Source organism: Odontesthes bonariensis, chromosome 2 (genome assembly GCF_027942865.1).
Source record: "Odontesthes bonariensis isolate fOdoBon6 chromosome 2, fOdoBon6.hap1, whole genome shotgun sequence".
NCBI lineage: Eukaryota > Metazoa > Chordata > Actinopteri > Atheriniformes > Atherinopsidae > Odontesthes > Odontesthes bonariensis.
In genome coordinates, this window is record NC_134507.1 from 21,539,917 (window position 1) to 21,559,060 (window position 19,144).

At 37.5% G+C, this 19,144-nt stretch overlaps 1 protein-coding gene across 1 annotated transcript; it reads right to left on the reverse strand.

The window, feature by feature from the left end:
• Positions 1-1,165: 1,165 nt before the first annotated feature.
• Positions 1,166-16,728, reverse strand: LOC142396360 (transmembrane protein 26-like). Its single transcript, XM_075478992.1, has 6 exons — positions 16,438-16,728; positions 15,581-15,674; positions 15,259-15,342; positions 5,921-6,120; positions 5,679-5,761; positions 1,166-3,122 (listed from the first exon to the last, which is right to left on the reverse strand). Exons 1-6 carry the CDS (start codon positions 16,626-16,628, stop codon positions 2,827-2,829), a joined length of 948 nt encoding a protein of 315 aa, XP_075335107.1. The 5' UTR covers positions 16,629-16,728; the 3' UTR covers positions 1,166-2,826.
• Positions 16,729-19,144: the final 2,416 nt, after the last annotated feature.

Below are 19,144 nucleotides of genomic sequence, written 5' to 3' on the forward strand. Positions count from 1 at the left end.
CGAGCACGGTATACGTACAGTTGGACAAAGTCATGCAATACACCAAGTATTCCTGTGGATGGCAGCATGTGTCGCTCCAAAAAATATAACCATTCAGCTGTAACAGGGTTTTCACAGACACAGTGTGCACTCATGAATTCCCATAACATCACAGATGAGGAAACAAATCAAGTGCTTGACAGATGCACGGCTTCTAAAATGATCATTAAAAGTTGATAGTTTAATTTTCTTTCACTTCACAGCCCATCTTAAAAGAACTTGGGAACACAGATGACAGATTTGTTTCTGGAACTTGTTTACTTTTACTTTTATTTTGCTTTTTTTTTGTATGGTAGCATTTTAATTGTCATATGAGAATAAGGGACTGTGATCCCTTACTATAAAGTTCCTGAACTCATGCAATGACTGAAAAATCAGGTCTAGTTGTAAGTTTTTGCGGCTTAAGCACCTGATGATGATGGGCATTCAGTGCCTCTGGCTGCTCGTTGAGGCGGTACAACTTCCTGACGGAATAAATTATTTTCTTCCCTCCTGTCACCCATTTGTATGTGTTTAGCCATATAAAACAAGCAACATCAAACCAGTGAACTGGTCGTTATAAAGACCTTCTGTGCATCCATATATAATTTTTTTTACCTTTATTTGTGCAATCGTCTTACAGACTTAGATGGGGGGATAATAACCTTGAAACCTCTGAAATGAGAATGAGAGAATGTGTATGTTAAAGGATAAAAGTTGAGAAGCAGTTTGTTTTCCAGTTTAAATAATCTTAACATGCAAAGAGACTTTCAACGGGATCGGGGAACATTAACAACTTAATGTTGCCTCATGTTACTGCTTAAAGGAACTGAACACTCTTCTACCCTAAAAACTGATTCTGATGCAAGATCTCAAACAGAAACCGTCACAAGTTACAGACAAAATCATCAAAGTGTAATTGCACTGATGTCCATAGAGGGGAGACAGTTGTCTTTGTTTCTTGGTATTACATTTGCTGTGCAATCCATGTTTAAATACACAAGTAAAATTTAGTTCAGGGTCACTCTCAGCTGTTAGTATGAGGTGAGGTTACATTTTTGTAGTGCCACATTCTCACAACATGCTCAATACAAAGATTATTTTGCTCAGAGGTACAGGAGTAATATAAACATGCAAAGAGTTCAAGTTCAAATTTGTACAAGTGTATATTCACATTGAAGAAGGTTGAATAAATGCATGCAACAGTAAAATATTACAGAACATCCCTCATAACATCTGTTCCAAAGCACTGATGTCCACGTGCTTCTGTTAAAGTCATGATTTGAAGCCTGTGTCTGTAATGCATATGCAAAGGTAGAAATAACACATTGACAGGTATATGTGGCAAACATTAAAAAGATAATACAAAAAAAACAACACTGACACATTTTGGCTCACTAACAATTTAAACTGCACAGGGTGAATGCTTCACATAAACCAGGAGATGCACCAAGTCATTGGTATTATAAAAATAAGTTTAAATGTGTGTGTAAAAATGATTAAAACATTAATTCAACTGCAGATATCATCAGAATTAGACATTCTTATATCACTTTGTACATCTAGATGGGATGGGAATCACTGCAGTGTTATTCTTAGCTGGAGCCAGCAGAAGAGGCTGCAGTCTGTTTTTTTTTAGTTACATGAAAGACAATGAAAGAGGTCAAAAGTGAATTGACAAGCACCAGCTTCCCTCTCGTCACCTTGTAGGCTGAAGAAAAATATTACCGACGTAGTATTGTATAGTATAAAGAAACACATTTTTTTTAATGTAAATAAATACATATGGAAATGACAAATGCATCTTGAATATTTAATAGGAATGGAAAAACCGCACCCGAGGTGGTAAAGCACTGCCAGCTCAGGTGAATTTTTGTAGATCAAAGCTACAAAATTCTCCTTTCAAGGCTATACCACACACACCTTTAAAAAGCATTGCAAATTTGTAAGTTACAGGGTTACGACCAATACGGTAAATTAAATAGTAATAACAGAAGCAATTGGTCTATCTTTTAATAGACAGCATACTTACCTTTTTGTAAAGTGGTTATTGAAGAGCTTTAAAGTATCCTCGATCAAAGTACAATGTTCTTTTTGGTGCTTTTCTCAAAGAGAAGTGTTTTTCATCACTGTAAGCTTCCTGTCGGGTTAAATCCGAAAATGAACTCTTTTGCACCTCAGCTTCTGCTAACACCTCATATCCTCTGTGCCATCTATCATCTCTCAGTCTGGCTCTCTTCCGTCTCATACTACCCTCCACTATTCTCAGCCAGACATCAAACATGCATGCCAGATTATTATCAATAGAAGGACTTGAGTCACTATGGAAACTACAGAAGTAAGATAAAACTAGCCTTTGGATCTTTTTTAATGCTCTGAATTGTGCTGATATGCCCCAATCCCCCCAGTGTTTTCCTGTTTCTGCTCTGTTTCCTTCTTTTGCTGTTTCCTGTCAAACCAGCCACTTTATACAAGACTGGAACTGAGTTTTTCTCCAACAAGAATAGTTGTGTGGTTTGACTGAATTTCAGCGAGTCTGAATCATCAGTAAGCTGAAGTATGATGTTTCAAGGTCAAGTTTGAAATGTACGCTTCATCCCCTTTGCAAAAGTTTTTCAAGATTTTCTCCTTTCAGCTGAATTAATAATAAAGAACAAATAAATTCCACATTGTTACTGTAAGTAAACTATAAAAAGAAAACTGAGGGTAAGCATTTCCTCTCCTTTCCTGTTCCTGTTTTTATCTATCACTGTAGCATGTTGTGTATGACATCACTCCGTCTCCAAGAATCCTAATGACTTATTAGACTCATGGGGAAACGCTGTCACTTACAGGCTCATGGCTGGAAGGTCGGACGTCCTGACATATTACAGCCAACCTGTACAAGTTCAGTATGACCACCAGGAAGTTCTTGAAAGCAAAGAAAATACCCATCTGGTTTAAGACTTTAAGTTTGATCATGATAGTGAGCCTGACCACGAGGAAAGGGCCATCCTGGATAAACAAGGCCTGCACAACGCTCCATATGTCAGTGCTGCGTTTGCTCAGCAGGGAGTCTTCCTGGATGCCCTCATCTCCATCGTTCTCTCCCGCCGAGTTCACCACTAGTCAAAGAAAGAGAACAAGAGAAAACGGTTAACAGAAAATTTCATTTCAAATAATCTGTTTAGCAACCTATGTGCTAATTTCAGCAGTTTTTTCTACTATTTTTGACTGGTCTGCAGTTTTAAAAACAGACATTCTATCATGAAGAAAAAAAGAAAAAACAAGGCTAAGTTCACATTAGCAGCCACATTGTTCAGTTCTGATTTATTTCTGAATCAGTACAGATTCAACTTCATGGTTCACAATTATAACAACAACCTGACTTTCACGTGAACGCAACTGCATGTATGTGCACTACATACGTTCAGAATTTGTATCAATGATAACAGCAGAAATATTGTTATTTGTGGAACCACGTGGCACACTAGATTGAGACAAAAACAATTCTGAACTGAAAACTATTGCAGAAGATATGTGGGTGACATCTGTCTAAGCTAAGCCCCTAAGCTGAATGGTATGACACACAAACCAGACATCCTGTTGAAATACATTGCTTTGAAATGTGGTTGTTACTTAAATGTGTCCATGTCATCTCACTCATAAGGGGAACATCTCAGCTGCATTGTGTTGTTCTCACCCCACTTCCACGGAATTTAGTTCTGCATTCTATTGTGACAGTAAAAGCAAGTGTAAGCAGATATTTTAAGAACCCATTATGGGTATGATATTGTCCTGTGTAGTTCTTTTAGTTCATTGTTATTTGTAAATAATACACATAAAATAGACAATCTACTTGCTTGCAATGTGTAAAAACGCATTTTTTTTTCTTGGGCATCGCATTGCTCTGAAGGTTTAGTGTTTTCTTGTCTGATTCATAAGTGCAGTTGGACTTTCTTGAAGATAGGAACACCGAGGAGTCAAAGTGAATGTTGTGTCAAAGTTTTCTCAAGACTGTCACAGAGCAAGTGCTTGAATTATTTTCTCCTACCTTCCCCCTTTTTTTTTTTATGTATTTGATTGTAAAGCACTTTGTGATTTTTATCTGTGAAAGGTGCTATATAAATAAAGTTTACTTACTTTACTTACTTACTTTTTTCACCTGCTATTAGATTGTTCTAGCTACATATATCTTTTCTGAAAAACCTAAATATGAGTGAACATTCAGGCTCAGTGTTTTTATTAAGTAGCTGTTCTGTAACTATCCCATAACATAATCTTTATCATCAAGGTCAATCCACCTCAGATTTCCAGAAAATGTTAAAAGTTCCTACAGCACCAATGGCAAAATGCAGTCTGAACACCTTCAGTTCTAAGACTAATGGAAAAACTCAGTCCACTGATGGGAATTGTGAGCTATAATCACAAAGCCAGGAACAGCTCCTAAATGGATCTTCATAAAAAGATACACTCTGCATACTGATAGCTTCATTTGTAAACACAGCCAACACTGTGCATTCAAGCTAAGTGCTCTAAATGCTCTATGCTCATAAAGATACTCAGAACAATAACATTGTCAACATCCGTGTATAAACTATAAGGTTGCCTAATGAACAACTCAGATCATTGGTGTTGTACTTTAACAAATTTGTGGTTTTCCTTCATTCTCTTTTGAAGCATCGTTCTTTGCTCTCCCAGACCAAAGGAAATGGGTTTACATTATTCTATGAGCACAGAGTAATAAGTTTCAGAGAAAAACAGTGTGCTGCTAGAGCTTTGACCAGTAATGGTTTCCCCTTTTCAATCAGTTTAGAATCTGGAAATGTTGTCAGTGTAGCCTAGATTCTGTTTTAGATAATATCAGCATAAATATGATTTCCTTGAGGAGAACATTGTATGGAGAAATCACTTATTTTCTGTTCTTGAGAGCAAAAATTTGGGTGTCTGAAATCATTGCTTTGCTATCAATATCAAATCTCTTTTCTTAGTATGATATAGTTCACTTAACAGAAGAAATTATTATATTAAAAATGCTCTTAATGTTAAGTATTTGACAATATAATTGCCAGTCAAGTTTGGTGTATGGTCCGAGCTCTCAGGCTTTGTACTGTATGTTCTCTCACATCATAATAACCCGTACCACAACCTTACCTCACCTTAAGTACCATAAATGTATAAAAAAAACAAATGTGGAGAGGAGTGAAGTGTTACCATGCCCCCAAATGATCTGCTTGAATAGAGATTAAATGAATGGAAGGGAAATGAGCTGCTATATTGTCTCACTGTGTTATTTTGATCAAAGTATGTCATCATTAAGACCTCAGTAATTTGTTTTAGCTTGTAAAAAGAAAGGAAAATATGTCTCTTTAAGTACGGCAATTATTTTGGTCCGTTATGTCTTTAGAACTTAAGACATTTCAATGTGATAAAGTCCTCTTGGTATGTTCATATATTACATTCAAGGCTCACAAAGTAAAAGAAAACACTGACAGACCTGACATCAATGGAGACAAAAGAGCAACTAATTCCAGCTGATCTACTCTTTATTGTTTACTTTAAGCTTGGAACCTGGCCTTTCCTACATTGTTTCTCCAACACATTGTTTAGATTGTCTCTACTTCTAGTTTCCATTTCATAAGTAGCAAAGTTATAATTATGACACACAAGCAGACACTGACCGGCCAGATGTAGGGGAAACTGCAACATGCTCCAGGTCCATACAGCCAAGACTGTGTAGATGTAGCCCATATTATCTTTGCTTCTGCAAATTTAAACAGTTATATATATATATAAAAAAAAGAATAAGAATAAAAAAAATAAGAATCTTTATTTTTATCAATACATTGCTATAATGTAAACAACTATTTGCATATCAAATTAGAAACAAATATGCATGTCTCAGAATATAATTTGCACCCACGGGATATCGCTCAGTGTCTCACTATTGAATTCAAGGATGTCTGCCGCTGTGCCAACAAACATGAGGAGAAGTTGAGACAGTTCATCTCTTGTGACCCCACCTCCCAAGGGGAGGATCCACCTCCCCAATATGAGGAGGATGAGCACGATCTGATGAAGAGCTAGGATCCAGTCATTGGAACAGGCAGTTGAAAAAAATTGCTGAAGAAGGAAAAGAGATTGACACATTGATTTATAATTGCTGACAATATAAGGGGCTGAGAGAAAATTATTAAAATTATCAACAATATTTGTAATCGGTTCAGTATAGGCAAGTATGTCAAAACCAGCAACCTCCAAACAGTTTTGGTGTACTCTAGTGGAGGCAATTCTCCATGTTAAAGTATCTAAATGCTTTTTATCGTTGTCCAGTTTTCATGAGTAAACTGACAAAGGACAAGCTCACAGAAAATGCACAATTATGCTGTCGTCTCCCTCTAAAGTCTTTAGATCAGAGTTGACTGAAAAATCGATACCTTTTTCAATGGTTAAGGATTTTTAATAAATACTCCTTTTGCCCTGAAGACAAGCAGAACTTTTTTGGCAGAGTAATATCACATGACACAGGGTAGCTATTTTTGCTGGACGGGCCACTTAAAAAACAAAGAAATAGAAAAAAATTTAAGAGTATACCCACTTCTGCAGTTACGAGTACACCACTGCCTATGATATTTAGTCTATTAAATGTTGAGTTCTTATCCAGTAAGTCACTATATAAAGTATATTATTGACAACATTTAATTTATCCTACTGTTATTTACAAATCCCGCCCAAAAAAGACCAAACCAAAAATCATTTACTTGCCAGCTTTCCTGCTTGTTTTTCGATGTCTAATCCCTCTCCTATTTCAATTAGGTAAATAAAATATTAGCAGGTTTTTACAATTCAGTTCAGTTGAAGACACCACCCATTATAACCTAAAAAAACTGGCACAAAAACAGATAAAGCTTCATAAAAGTAGACTTTACAGCAAAGCTGTTGAATGGGATTATGTTGCTCCTAATTTTATGCTCCTAATAAAGTGCTTGGTAAGAGCACACGTTATTTTTTCTTACTGGTAGACAGACACTGTGATATTTGGCAGATTACAAAAAAACAGAATAAAACAACTTTATTGTCTGAGAGTTTTTCATTGATGGCCTTAGTGAGCCAGCAATTATTTACAGCAGCAATGTGGGATGATCTAACCCAATCCAGGGTTAGGGGTTGGAGCCCATCCAAGCAAGACACCCCAGACAGGTTGCCAGTCCAACACAGGGCCACGCGTAAACAAAAGATACACACTGTGCATGCTCACAGTCACTCCGAGGGAGGATTTAGGGTCACTAATTAACCTGACACGCACTTGTGGACAGTGGGAGGAAGCAGGAGTACCCAGAGATAACATGCAAACTCCACACAGAAAGTCCCCCAGCTGGGAACTCAACCTGGAACCCTCTTGTTGTGAGGCGCCTGTGCTAACCACCACACCACCGTGCAGCCGTTAATGGTAGTTCGTGTTTCATGAAAAACTATTAATGATGTCATATGATGCCCTTTTTAACAATTTAACAATTTTCTGAGGTCTTTTTGAGATGTAAGAGACAGAATTTGTTCAAAATACCTGTTGGTTTAAGCACTGTGTGTCTCGTCTTTGCCCAACTTTGAGCGCCTATTTTTAACAATCCTTTTTTGGGTGGAGTCTCTGCAAGTGCCCAACCCCGCCCTTTTGGAGAAGTTACCAGCTACTGTTAATCCCTGCGTTTTAGCCCTTTTTTTTATATACTAATGTCATTAAGCAATTATACTTGGAGACCTACATCTTTTTTAAAAACCTGCTTATAATGTAATGTTAACACGCAGAGAGCAATACAATGTAGCAACAAGAGTGAGGAGAGGACCGGTGTAGTGTTGAAAACACACCTTATCCACATAGCTGCACGTTGTCTGAAGTACAAAACGTAACCATTCAACTAGAAGGCATTAAATGAACAAAAGTAATGTTATTCTTTTTCTTGGTGTATGCCATCTTCATCACCTAAGCCATTAGTGTTAGCTAATGCAAAACAAATAAGTAAATAATGGCAAATTATTTCTCAGATACTTACATTTCCCTGGTCTGAAGTTCATGCACCTAGAGTTGGAACTGATCCCTCTTTGTGACTCAGTTTCTTCAGTCCAGCATTAAAGTGGACCAAGTTGTTAAAACAGTCTGACAAAAAGTGGTTACTGCACATAAGCAGCCTTTAACTAACTCTTGCTGGAACATTACCCTCAAATATAGTTTATCCACTGGGCTCCTATATCCTTTGAGGCTGGTGGTAGATGTAAGATGCATGCTCCTCATTACAGAAGTTAACAAAACATTTCCTGGGGAAGCTGGCTCCATCGGTCTAGCGGAGTGGATGCGAATGGGCCGGGCTCAGAGATCGAGGCTTAGCAGAGGGGGTGGAGTGAACTTAAGTGGTGACGTATTTTTTAACTGAAAACCGGATTGGCTCGACAAACTTTCAAACAAAGGGGAACAAAAAAATTGCTGGGGTTGTATTTTAGGGGAGTTCTACACCTGCTGGTGACTTCAGACACCCTAACATATGCTCCCAAAAACTGAAAAAAAGTGTTCTTTCCATAATATGTCACCTTTAAAACTGTTTAAAACTTTATTTTCACTTTGCTAGTGCAGGTGTGTGGAAGAAAAAACAAGACAAAGGCAATATAGGGAGAAGCAGCTGAGAAGCCAGTGGATCTGAACTGTATAAACTAAATATGGTACTGAACCGAAACTGATTTGATAACCTGATGGGATGTGACATTATGTTCCAGTGTCATGTTATTGTATTGCTTTAAAGCTATAATGTGTAATATTTCACGGACAATGAATGTCTCCATGTCGCTCCGCCATTTTAAAACTACGGGATTTGTAGAAGGACATGTCCGTTTTCAATGTGGAAACGGAAAGGGCGAAGCTGATGACATGTCCTTCTACAAATCCCGTAGTTTTAAAATGGCGGAGCGACATGGAGACATTCATTGGGGTGTTACACTGTTATGTACATTCGCATGCTGAATATAAAGAATATAAGAACACTGCACTTTTGTGATGGAGGTAATTAATAATGATTGAGGTAATACTTGTGAATGATAAGACTCAAATTTGTTAATAGACAACGTGAAATATTACACATTATGGCTTTAAGCTAAATGTTGGAGCTTAAGGGTGGATTTTCCAGCACCGTGATGAAATTAAAGGCCTGTTGCAACCAAATTTACCAGAGACTGAGTAATTCATCTCTATATTTTAAAGCTTTTGGCTCTGGGCTCCTTAACTTTAATTGCATAACCACTCCTCCAAACCTATTACTATTACAGTGACATAAGTGCTCCAGCAACATTTGGCGAGGCAGTCAGTGGTGGACTATGCAAACTTTCAGAAAACAAAGGCCTTTTGAGTAGCCAAATTTTGATGTAAACAGTCCCCAACTCAGTCAAATCCATTTAACTTCTTAACTAAACAAATGATTTTAAAAATGTTTGAACGAAAGATTTTAAACTATATGAATTACCGTGAACTGTTATTGGTTTCTATTTATTACTGTCAACAACTATTTACTATCATACGTGGCTGTGTTCATGAGGGTCTGTAACCTGAATTACAATCAGCTCAAAGAATACAATACTATTCCTCCTTATGGTGAGTAAATATATCAATCAGAGCAACAGCGTGCCTAACTGAAGTGTTATTTTTAGTTTAGGAAAACAATGGAGGCCTGTGGCTTGGACGAATAAGCTATATTTGGACGATGAATAAGTTATGTTTGGACTAGACAAAACAAAACAAAGACCACATTAGTTCATTGTTGGGTATGATTTTTTTTAAATGGGATTTGCTGACAGTTTGAAAAATGTAGAATACTGTAAGAGTTTGCCTTCAATAACTTGATTACAGTAACAAGACAGAGAGTGTTTTTTGTGCAGGGATATGAAGCAAACTTATCTGTTTAATTCCTCTTGGGTTAAATGGGTGTGGTTGTCAACCAGCTCTTCATCAGTTAAAATCCTCTTATCTAACTTTTCAGAGTCTTTTACTTGTAAATAACAGCAAAAAATCCTGTCGTTTGCATTATGATCTATCTAAGCAACACCTATTGCCATATCCCATGGCTCAACAGCTGGGGATTCAAATAATGAGGTAATGATTGCCAACCCAGTCTCACAGAAAAACGTGTAATAGCTGCTACGTTGGTCCACAAGGGAAAACGTGATATTGTCACAATTTGGCCCCCAAAATTGTGACAATACCACATTTTATTTGGCCTATTCATTTACATTGCTTCGCAACCAGGTCATATGACTATCAAGTTTCCCTCAGCTAAAAAAGGAAAATGGCCGACTGTCAACCTTTTTTCTGTGAAAAAAGAAAAATTTTTGGTTTGGTTTTTTTGTTGGTGTTTTTTTTATATAGCCACACTATATCTGCGTGGTGCATACGCCAGTGGCTGAGGCACGGCAGCCCGACCAGGACAGGACAATACAAAGGAATTTAGGCTGACGTGAAGGAACAACGATTCTATTGTGTGTAGTTACATATGACACAACAGAACTTATGTTGTGTATGTTTTCGTTCTAATATGCTTTACTCTGTTCATTTTACATTTTTTGGAATATGTATTCACAAAAAGCAAAAGATAATTTTTTGATCATAGATAATAATATAAGCATATCTATGCACCCTATTTGACTGTTATCAGTCTATTCAATAGACGTTATCAGCACACATCAGTCCTGCTGCGTTTCTTTTTTAAATCAGGTTGCCAGATCTCGTCTTTTATGTTTAGCTTGCCTGGTAGCTATTGTAGCAGTGTGGTTGTTGACCCAACAGAGGCGGACTGGTCACGTAATGCGTAAAAAACGCAGGTACTAGCGAACCTGGCAACCACTCCGAGCTGGTTAAAGAGCTACTTACCAAAAAACATGACTCCTATTTATGTATGTATGTATGCCGACATAAACATACATATGTCTATTTGGTTATATGTGTATCTGATTTGATGGAAGAAGTTGGGCTGATTAATATAGGGATGAAAGTAGTAGTATTGTACTAGTGAATATAGCGGACAAATAACATACACACACACATATGTCTGTCTTTACAGAAGATGCATGGCAGGGCAGGGTAGGATAATTGAGGTGCTGAGAGGGCTACCTGTTGAAGAATGATCTTTATTGTTATTATTTATCATTTTTGTGAAGTGAGTGCCCTGCCGTGGGGGTATGGGATGTTGACAAACCCATGCCCAGGGGCCCATTGTCACCCACCTGTGAGTAAAATAAAGTCTACAGTAGCCCAAATCCAAAATTATGAACATGATTAGGAAAATCATCAATACCTTGAAGGTTCTTTCTGACCAAAAAATCCAGACTTGATTTCATCCAGGCTGGACAATCAAATGGTCTTAGAAACCATACCTGAAAGAGGCTAACACCAAACAGAGGTGAAAATTACACTTTGTTGTAGGACAAAATGAAAGACATTTTTGAAAAGACCTTGACCTGGTGAGTAACATATGTCAGTGTGAAGATTATAAATCAGTCCTGCCTTGAAATATTGACCTCTGAACATTGACCTCAGTGCAATTTAGAAGGCTTGTTAATCATTAACAGAAGAGGCTACAGATATGGAACCAATTGTTATAGAGAGCTCTTGACTTCAGCTATGTGAGTATACCCATATGGATATAGCCACCAAGTGGGGGCGCTATCAAATATGTTAAAAAATCATTTTCACCAATTTCACAATTGCATATTTAAAATCTGATGACATAAATGTGTTTTCCACCCCTTTAAATCCCTCCTTGTACTCTCAATTTAGTATTTACCACTCCAAATTATAAGAAATACGCCCGTTTTTAAAATAAACTACATTTCTCTGTCCCGTGCTATGTATCTGATCCAAAATTAACGCCATATTTGTAGTTCTTCCCAGTTTGCAAAGTAGGGTTTTAAAAACATATATATATTGAATATATCAAATATCTAGTGCAGCCGAATTAGTAATTATACTTCATCTATATGATTGAGGTTTGAAAAAAGTCAAGATGTTGGTATATGTTAGATATTCTAACTGTTATTGTCGAAATGTGGTTTTGGATTAGCAGCTTCTTCCGTTTTGCAAAGTAGGGTTGGAAAAACATACATCTACTAAATATATCAAATATCAAGTACAGCCGAATTAGTAATGACACTTGATATCGATGATCAATACAAAGAAAAATTAAATAAATTTACTTCAGATACTTTTAGAGCCGCACCATGTAATATCATACAAAATCAACACGGTACTCGTAGCACTTCCGGTTTGCAAGGGTTATTTATAGTTGCATAAAGACAGATTATATGTGCGTATAATATATTTATGATGAATATATTATGAGAGATACACGTTTGGTCAATAAAGTTGAAAAACCAAAAAAAAAAAACATGCCTGATAACAGGCCTTCCCTCTCTACTGGCTCACTGAAATAATGTCCCACAGATAGAAATGGTTGATAATGTTTTATCAACCATTTCTATGATAAGGTCACTATTGTTATGTGGCTATATCTTTATATATATATATACACATTTTTTAATAATTTTTATTAACAGAAATAGGGCTCGGGCACACGCGTTGCATTCTGGGATATGGTCGCCATATTGGAGGCACAATCTCGTAAACAAACCCTGAGGCAAGACGGAGATCAAGGACCAAACAGTGAGAGAAAAGTGAGAGAAAAGCATGTTAAAATCGAAGAAAGGATGTGGGATATACCGGGATACATTACAGAAGGAAGCCAGAGATCGGTACATGCAGAAGATTGGCGTTATAAACGGACTGGACCCTTATGAAATACCGAGCAAGGAATGGATTGTCGACGAAGATTTACTGCCTAAATTCACCCTTTCGGACATAATTGCGTATATAGTATGTGGTGTCAGTGCTTATACTTTGCAACAGTTTCAATTATAATGACACTTTACACTTTTGTCATGTTACTCTACTTGTAAATAAATAATGAAACACACACACTTGGCTGTATCTCAAAGCATATTTATTTCAGACGACTTCAACTTTGCACAACACTCCTGCTCATGGTGGTCAGAGTACAACATACAGACACAATCTTGTCAAAGAATGTTTTGTCTTCACCTTCGCATGGCAAAACTATGTTGATAGGTACTTTTGCTGACAAAAAGGTGTATTGTTTCTGACAGTTCCAATCGCCCTTTCCATGTGAATTTGGAGATGGGCAATTTTCCTTGTATTTTCCACATTAAATTAAGATTAAGATCAGATTTATTGTCATGTATACATGCATACACACGAAATTTGTCCTCCGCTTTTAACCCATTGAGACATCCCTTGCTTCCAACTGACAGTGTCCTCTTGTGAAGGCGGGGATCTTTACCTCAGCACACAAAAGTCTGTAACTTACCAGAATGAAAATGCAGAGAACACACTCTCATCGACACCGGGATTGAGTGGAAAGTTATGCTTGGTCGTCTTACAGCAGCGATCCATGCTAGTCGACGACGCTTTGTTATCTCGGACACTTGGTCTCCGTGGGTGTGCCTCCAAGCAGGAAACCGTTAAAAAGATAAACCATTTACGATTTCCCCCCCATTCCTGTCACGGCTTACGCTATTGCACCCCACGACACAGCAACGTGCGACCATAGTGGCAAAGACAATAAGTAAAATAGATAAACCAACGAAGAAAGTTCCGAGACCAGGCGGGAGTACGTCTGCGCGCAGTGGAAAACAATGTAAACAAAACAGTTCTGAGCCTCCAGTATGGCCGCCGCTCACGTAGTGACGTCACGTGCCCGAGCCCTGTCGGCGCAGGTCGGTCACGTTGAGATAGCAGCGTCCATAGCAACCACCTTAACAACGGTAGAAAACGTGATATTCTTACGTTTTTTCAAGGAGATACCAAAATCTTCGGCGAAACTACTAAACGAAAGATCGTCTACATTCTCTGAACGAAGATTCTGAAAATATTATGCATAGTTCTCTCTAGAAATCCCATCGAAATGCATACAAATGCAGATGCTTTCTTAAAATGTTATGTTTTTTCACAGAAAAAAAGGTTGACAGTCGGCCATTTTCCTTTTTTAGCTGAGGGAAACTTGATAGTCACGTGACCTGGTTGCGAAGCAATGTAAATGAATAGGCCAAATAAAACGTGGCATCACAATTTTGGGGGCCAAATTGTGACAATACCACGTTTTCCCTTGTGGACCAACGTAGCAGCTATTAGCCTACACGTTTTTCTGTGAGACTGGGTTGTGATTGCAGCATATACTGATTTTAAAGTAGCTACTGTTCTAATTTTGTTCTAGTTTACTAAGGCAGAAGTTCACTGAGAAGTTTTAATATTTCTGGCATTACTACAGGTTTATTCACAGGTCTGTCTCACATCATGCACAGCAAACGGAAAAGAAAACTTCTTATAAATTCCTGTAGTAAACTGTTTTGAACACTCCTTCATATGAAATTCAGCATTGCCACAAAAGGATTCAAACTCAAGTAATGGAATTCTGAAGTTCTGAAAGGCTCCCCCGAATGAAGCTACAACTATAAAGATACTTTGTCTGATAAAAAAAATCAACCAATCTTCATCAACTTACTTTATTTGCATTCCTTTCTTCCCACTCAAATTCCTTATGAACCCTGATGTAGCACAATTAAACAATTCTTTAAATTCTGCAGATTTGTAGATATGAGATATGATTTTGATTCCCCCAGATGTTGATGCCTTTACAAAAATCTGGTATTCAGAAATTCTGCAGAACACTCCTTCCCTAAATGTCTTATATTTCTGGACTCTGATTCACATTTAAGAGTTAAACACCCACCTGGTGCAGACCACAAACTTGTTCCTTTTTCCACTGAAGATCTAACTGTCAGCAGATACTTATGGATGCTGCTATTTCAGTCTACAGCTGGAATGAGTTGGTTGAGCACAATATTTAGTTAGATTTGTGTTCATTTCTGTTAACATTGGTGTGTTTTTCTAATTTCTGTTAAAACACTAGTCATAAAACTCAAAGCTCATACCTAAGCAGACAGTATGGCTGATGAGTTTTTTCTCACGAAATATACCCAAATAATTGTTTCACTTCCTCATATTCTGTTGAATGTGTTCAAGGGTTTCCAAAGAATACAATAATGAAACCCCTGAATAATATTTCTACCTCTGCTCATTTCTGTTTGTTCATGATTTTTATAAGATCACATATCCTGCTATGAGAGGGAAGTGCATTTATATTTTCAGTTTCTTACCGTCAGGTAATTGTTGATCGTTTGGTTTCCTGAGGTTTTGTTCTCCAAGAATTTCTTCAAACTGTCCAAAGAGTCAGTTTTGCACTGAAAACAGATTTATGAAGCATTCTCAGACTGCTTATACCATTTTAAACATTTTAAAACCCATCACATAAAAGACTAAATTAAATTTTTATTTGAACTGCAGCTTTAAATGCAAAGAGTTCTGCACCCTCCCCACCCACCAACATCTGTCTGTGGATTACATACTTGGAAAGCACCAGAAGTGTTGTTTTAAGCAATTACACGCTGACTAATAATATTCTGCTCTGGCCTGGGGTACCTCGAGGTCAGTTGAGTACTGCTGGTGGTGGAGTTCCAGGATCCAGATGGAGGGAATGATACTGATGAGAAACAGAAAGATAGGAGGAGAAACCCTGGGGGAAAACAAAGGAACAAAATAAAAAAATAAAAAAATAAATACTCTTAATCATGTTCCAAAATTGGTACATAAATAAAATACCGACATAAATAAACACCTTGAACATGTCAACAAGCAGAGCTCAAAAGAACTGATTAGGACAGCTGTAAATTAATATAAAAATCCAGACAAATGTGTTGCTTCAACCCTATGAATAAAGATGTTATGTTCTTTCTCCTTTCTTTTTTTTAAAATTTATATTAAAAATATTTTAAAATAATATTTTTGGATACTGCCTTAATCAACCTAATGAAGAGAGGATTCTTTGCTCTCTGTTCACTCCCTAAACATACTCCCACATGAAACACTGTTGCTTTTAGGATGAATTATTAAAAAGACATTAAAATGTTGTTCGCATTGAGACATAAGTAGGTGCGCGTAACCCATTCGTGCATTGGACTTATTGTGAAAAGAAATAAAAAGTTAATTGATGCACTACAGTAGACTGGGGAAGTTGACTTCCTGCAGTAAGAGTTCTGGGATTCCACCCATCCCCGCTGTCCCGGGACAATGACAGCAGTGGGACAGAGCAGGATGCAGGGTCCACAGGGAAGCGGGGGATATATAAGGTATATATCCCCCCAAAAAACGAAGCAAGCTGTTAAGATAAGTTTTACTCAAAATTAACAGCACATAGAGCTAAGGAGCTTAATGCGTCCACAAGGATAATGACGCTAATTAAAAAGCACATTTACAAACAAGCGTGCGCAACTTCTTACCATTTGTAATCCTTTCCCTGACGGCACTTCAGAGTTATTATCATTTCAGCAACAAGAGGCAGGAAGACCAAAGTCAGGAACCAATAATTCTTATCTTTCTTCACCCATGTCACTCTATAGACTCCGATCAAAGCAACGAGGATAAATAGCGCCCTGGTGATGACCGCACTTAGAAACTTGAACAGCTCCATTACACTGGCTGGTTGCAGATCGTTGTTGAACTCCGCAGCTGTCCCGTTACTATTGCAGACTCGGATCCCACACAGCGAGTGAAAGTAATTTCCACACTGACAAAAAAATCCTTTTGGAAAAAAAAAAAAAGTCATCAAAGTTTAAGCCCCGCCTCCATTCTGCCCTGACAACCGGCCGCCCATAAAAGCAGTACAAGTTATCTCATTCATATCCACAGTGATTCATGGGCGACATCTTGACGTCAACACAAACTTTGTGCACCGAAGAGGGCAGCAACACATTACTATACATTTCGCGGGAAGAGCATCATGAAGAGAGCATCTCCCCTGTTGTTTTCATTGCTAATGCCCATACATGTTCCTCGGTGGAGCAATTTAAGGCAATTAAGGTGAAGAAAACAAACAAACAAACAAACAAACAAGTTAGGCTCAATATAAAAGCAACTTCTGGTTTTAATCCTTCTGCATTATTTCAAATTACTGTGGTAAAAGTTTAAAACCTGTAAAATATATTTGCAACCATTCTCCTAAAAGGGTGATGTGGTCAAAACAGAAATCAATTATTTGTTAATAATTTAACTACGTTGCTCAACTGAGAAAGCCAAAAAGGACAAGTCAGTTGTTGAGTTTGGGAAATATTATTTTTGATGCAGTAGAATGAATCAGCCAGAAATGTCTGTGTTTTCATACGGATTAAATGTATCACAAAGTGCTTTACAGTCTGCAAATGCAAAAATGATAAACACACATAAACAAACGAATTAGAATCCGGCCAAAAAGTACATTAAGAATCAACTAAAGTAAATCAATCTCAATTTCATGGATAAATAGACCAAACAATGTGCTCATTTCCATGTAATGTCAGCAACATGGATAAAAAGGGAGAAAAAATAACTGGAAAATGTGTCCACTGTGTGGCTAAACAGCAAGTACCTCAGTGAAAGATCTGTTTGGTTTTGAGAATTGCATCATCATATAATATCATAAAAGATTTAGTAAAACCAGAGAAATATTTCTATGTAAACGATAAGAATAAAAACCAACAGTGAACTGCCATCATCTTCGGGCAAATTGGCATCGAAGTATCAAAACAAACGCATTTCAGCAGCTGAAATCACTGCATGGGTTCAAAACATGGTCAGTCACCATAGTTCACTACTGTACCCAAAAACCTTACCATGAAAGACGTATAAAAACAAGATCCTCAAATATCACTTCTTCTTCTGGGTCCCACTTGACGGATTGAGATGAAGTGGAAATCTGTGGTCAGATGAAGGAAAGATTTTGAAATCTTTACAGAAACCATCAGACTTGGAGGAGCAAAGGCTGCAATTCAGGCAACATCTTTATCCAGGTCGGCCTCGTTCATTTAATCAAAACACACATACTGCAGGTATTACAACAGCATGGCTACATAGTAAATACCCCGGGCGATAAGCCCGCAGTCCAGACCTTTCACCAACTGAAAACAGTTGCCATATTATGAAATGAGAAATAAGCCGAAGGAAGTCCCGAACTGTTGAGCTGCTCATATCACATATCGAGCAACAATGGGAAAACATTTTGTTATCAAATCTACAGCAACTGATCTGTTTCCAGACGCTTACAGAGTGCTCTTAGCAGGAGAAGTGATGCAACACAGTCTTAAAGCCACCGCTGACACATATACCGACCACATACATTTTTGAGACCATTTTGTGACATGTAACTAAAATGAGTGCGTGTTTAGGATATGTAAACCTTAACCCTAAAGGGCTGGAGCCTCACGAAGCTGACTTTGGGTGAGAGCCAGGATGCTCTTGAATGGGACAGTCAAGCGTGCACAAGGGCAAACAGAGGTTAAAAAAACACCATTTATGTAACTTTAACTAACATGCATGTTTTTGCAGTGTGTGAGGAAGCCAGAGAGCATGGAGAAAATCCTCACAGGCCACTTCACAAAAATTCCACTTTGCTTTTGTGCAGTACAGGAGGGCAAAGGTCATTTTATGGTCTTAGATTACTTTACTTAGATCACTCAGATTTTTTATTGTTCCAATATAATTCTACTCATACATACATACATATATTTTCTTCGCTCCTACTTTGTTATTTAACAAAGTGCAACACGAGCAAAGAATTCTGGAGTCAGATTCTTTGTTGGTGTATGCATACATGGCCAATAAAGGTGGTTCTGATTCTGAAAAATGTTCATTCACTCATTTACATACACATAAATCAATGTGAAACAATGTAAAACATTAAGAAAAAATGTTTACTTATCATAACATACAGACTTTTAGTAAAGTGAAAAGGAAACCGGGATGATTCCAAACCTACTAAACGCTATTGGTGTATCAGTTAATACAGAAAAGAGAAGACAAAGAGTACATGTATTTAACTTTACTTATTGTCAGGGTTCTTTCATGCTGTGTCAGCAGCCATATGTAAAAATAGAGTGATATCTGAGATAACAGATCAACCCTGTGGTTAAAAATAGTTTCTTTAAACTGAGGCTTTCGTATGAGGACAAATTT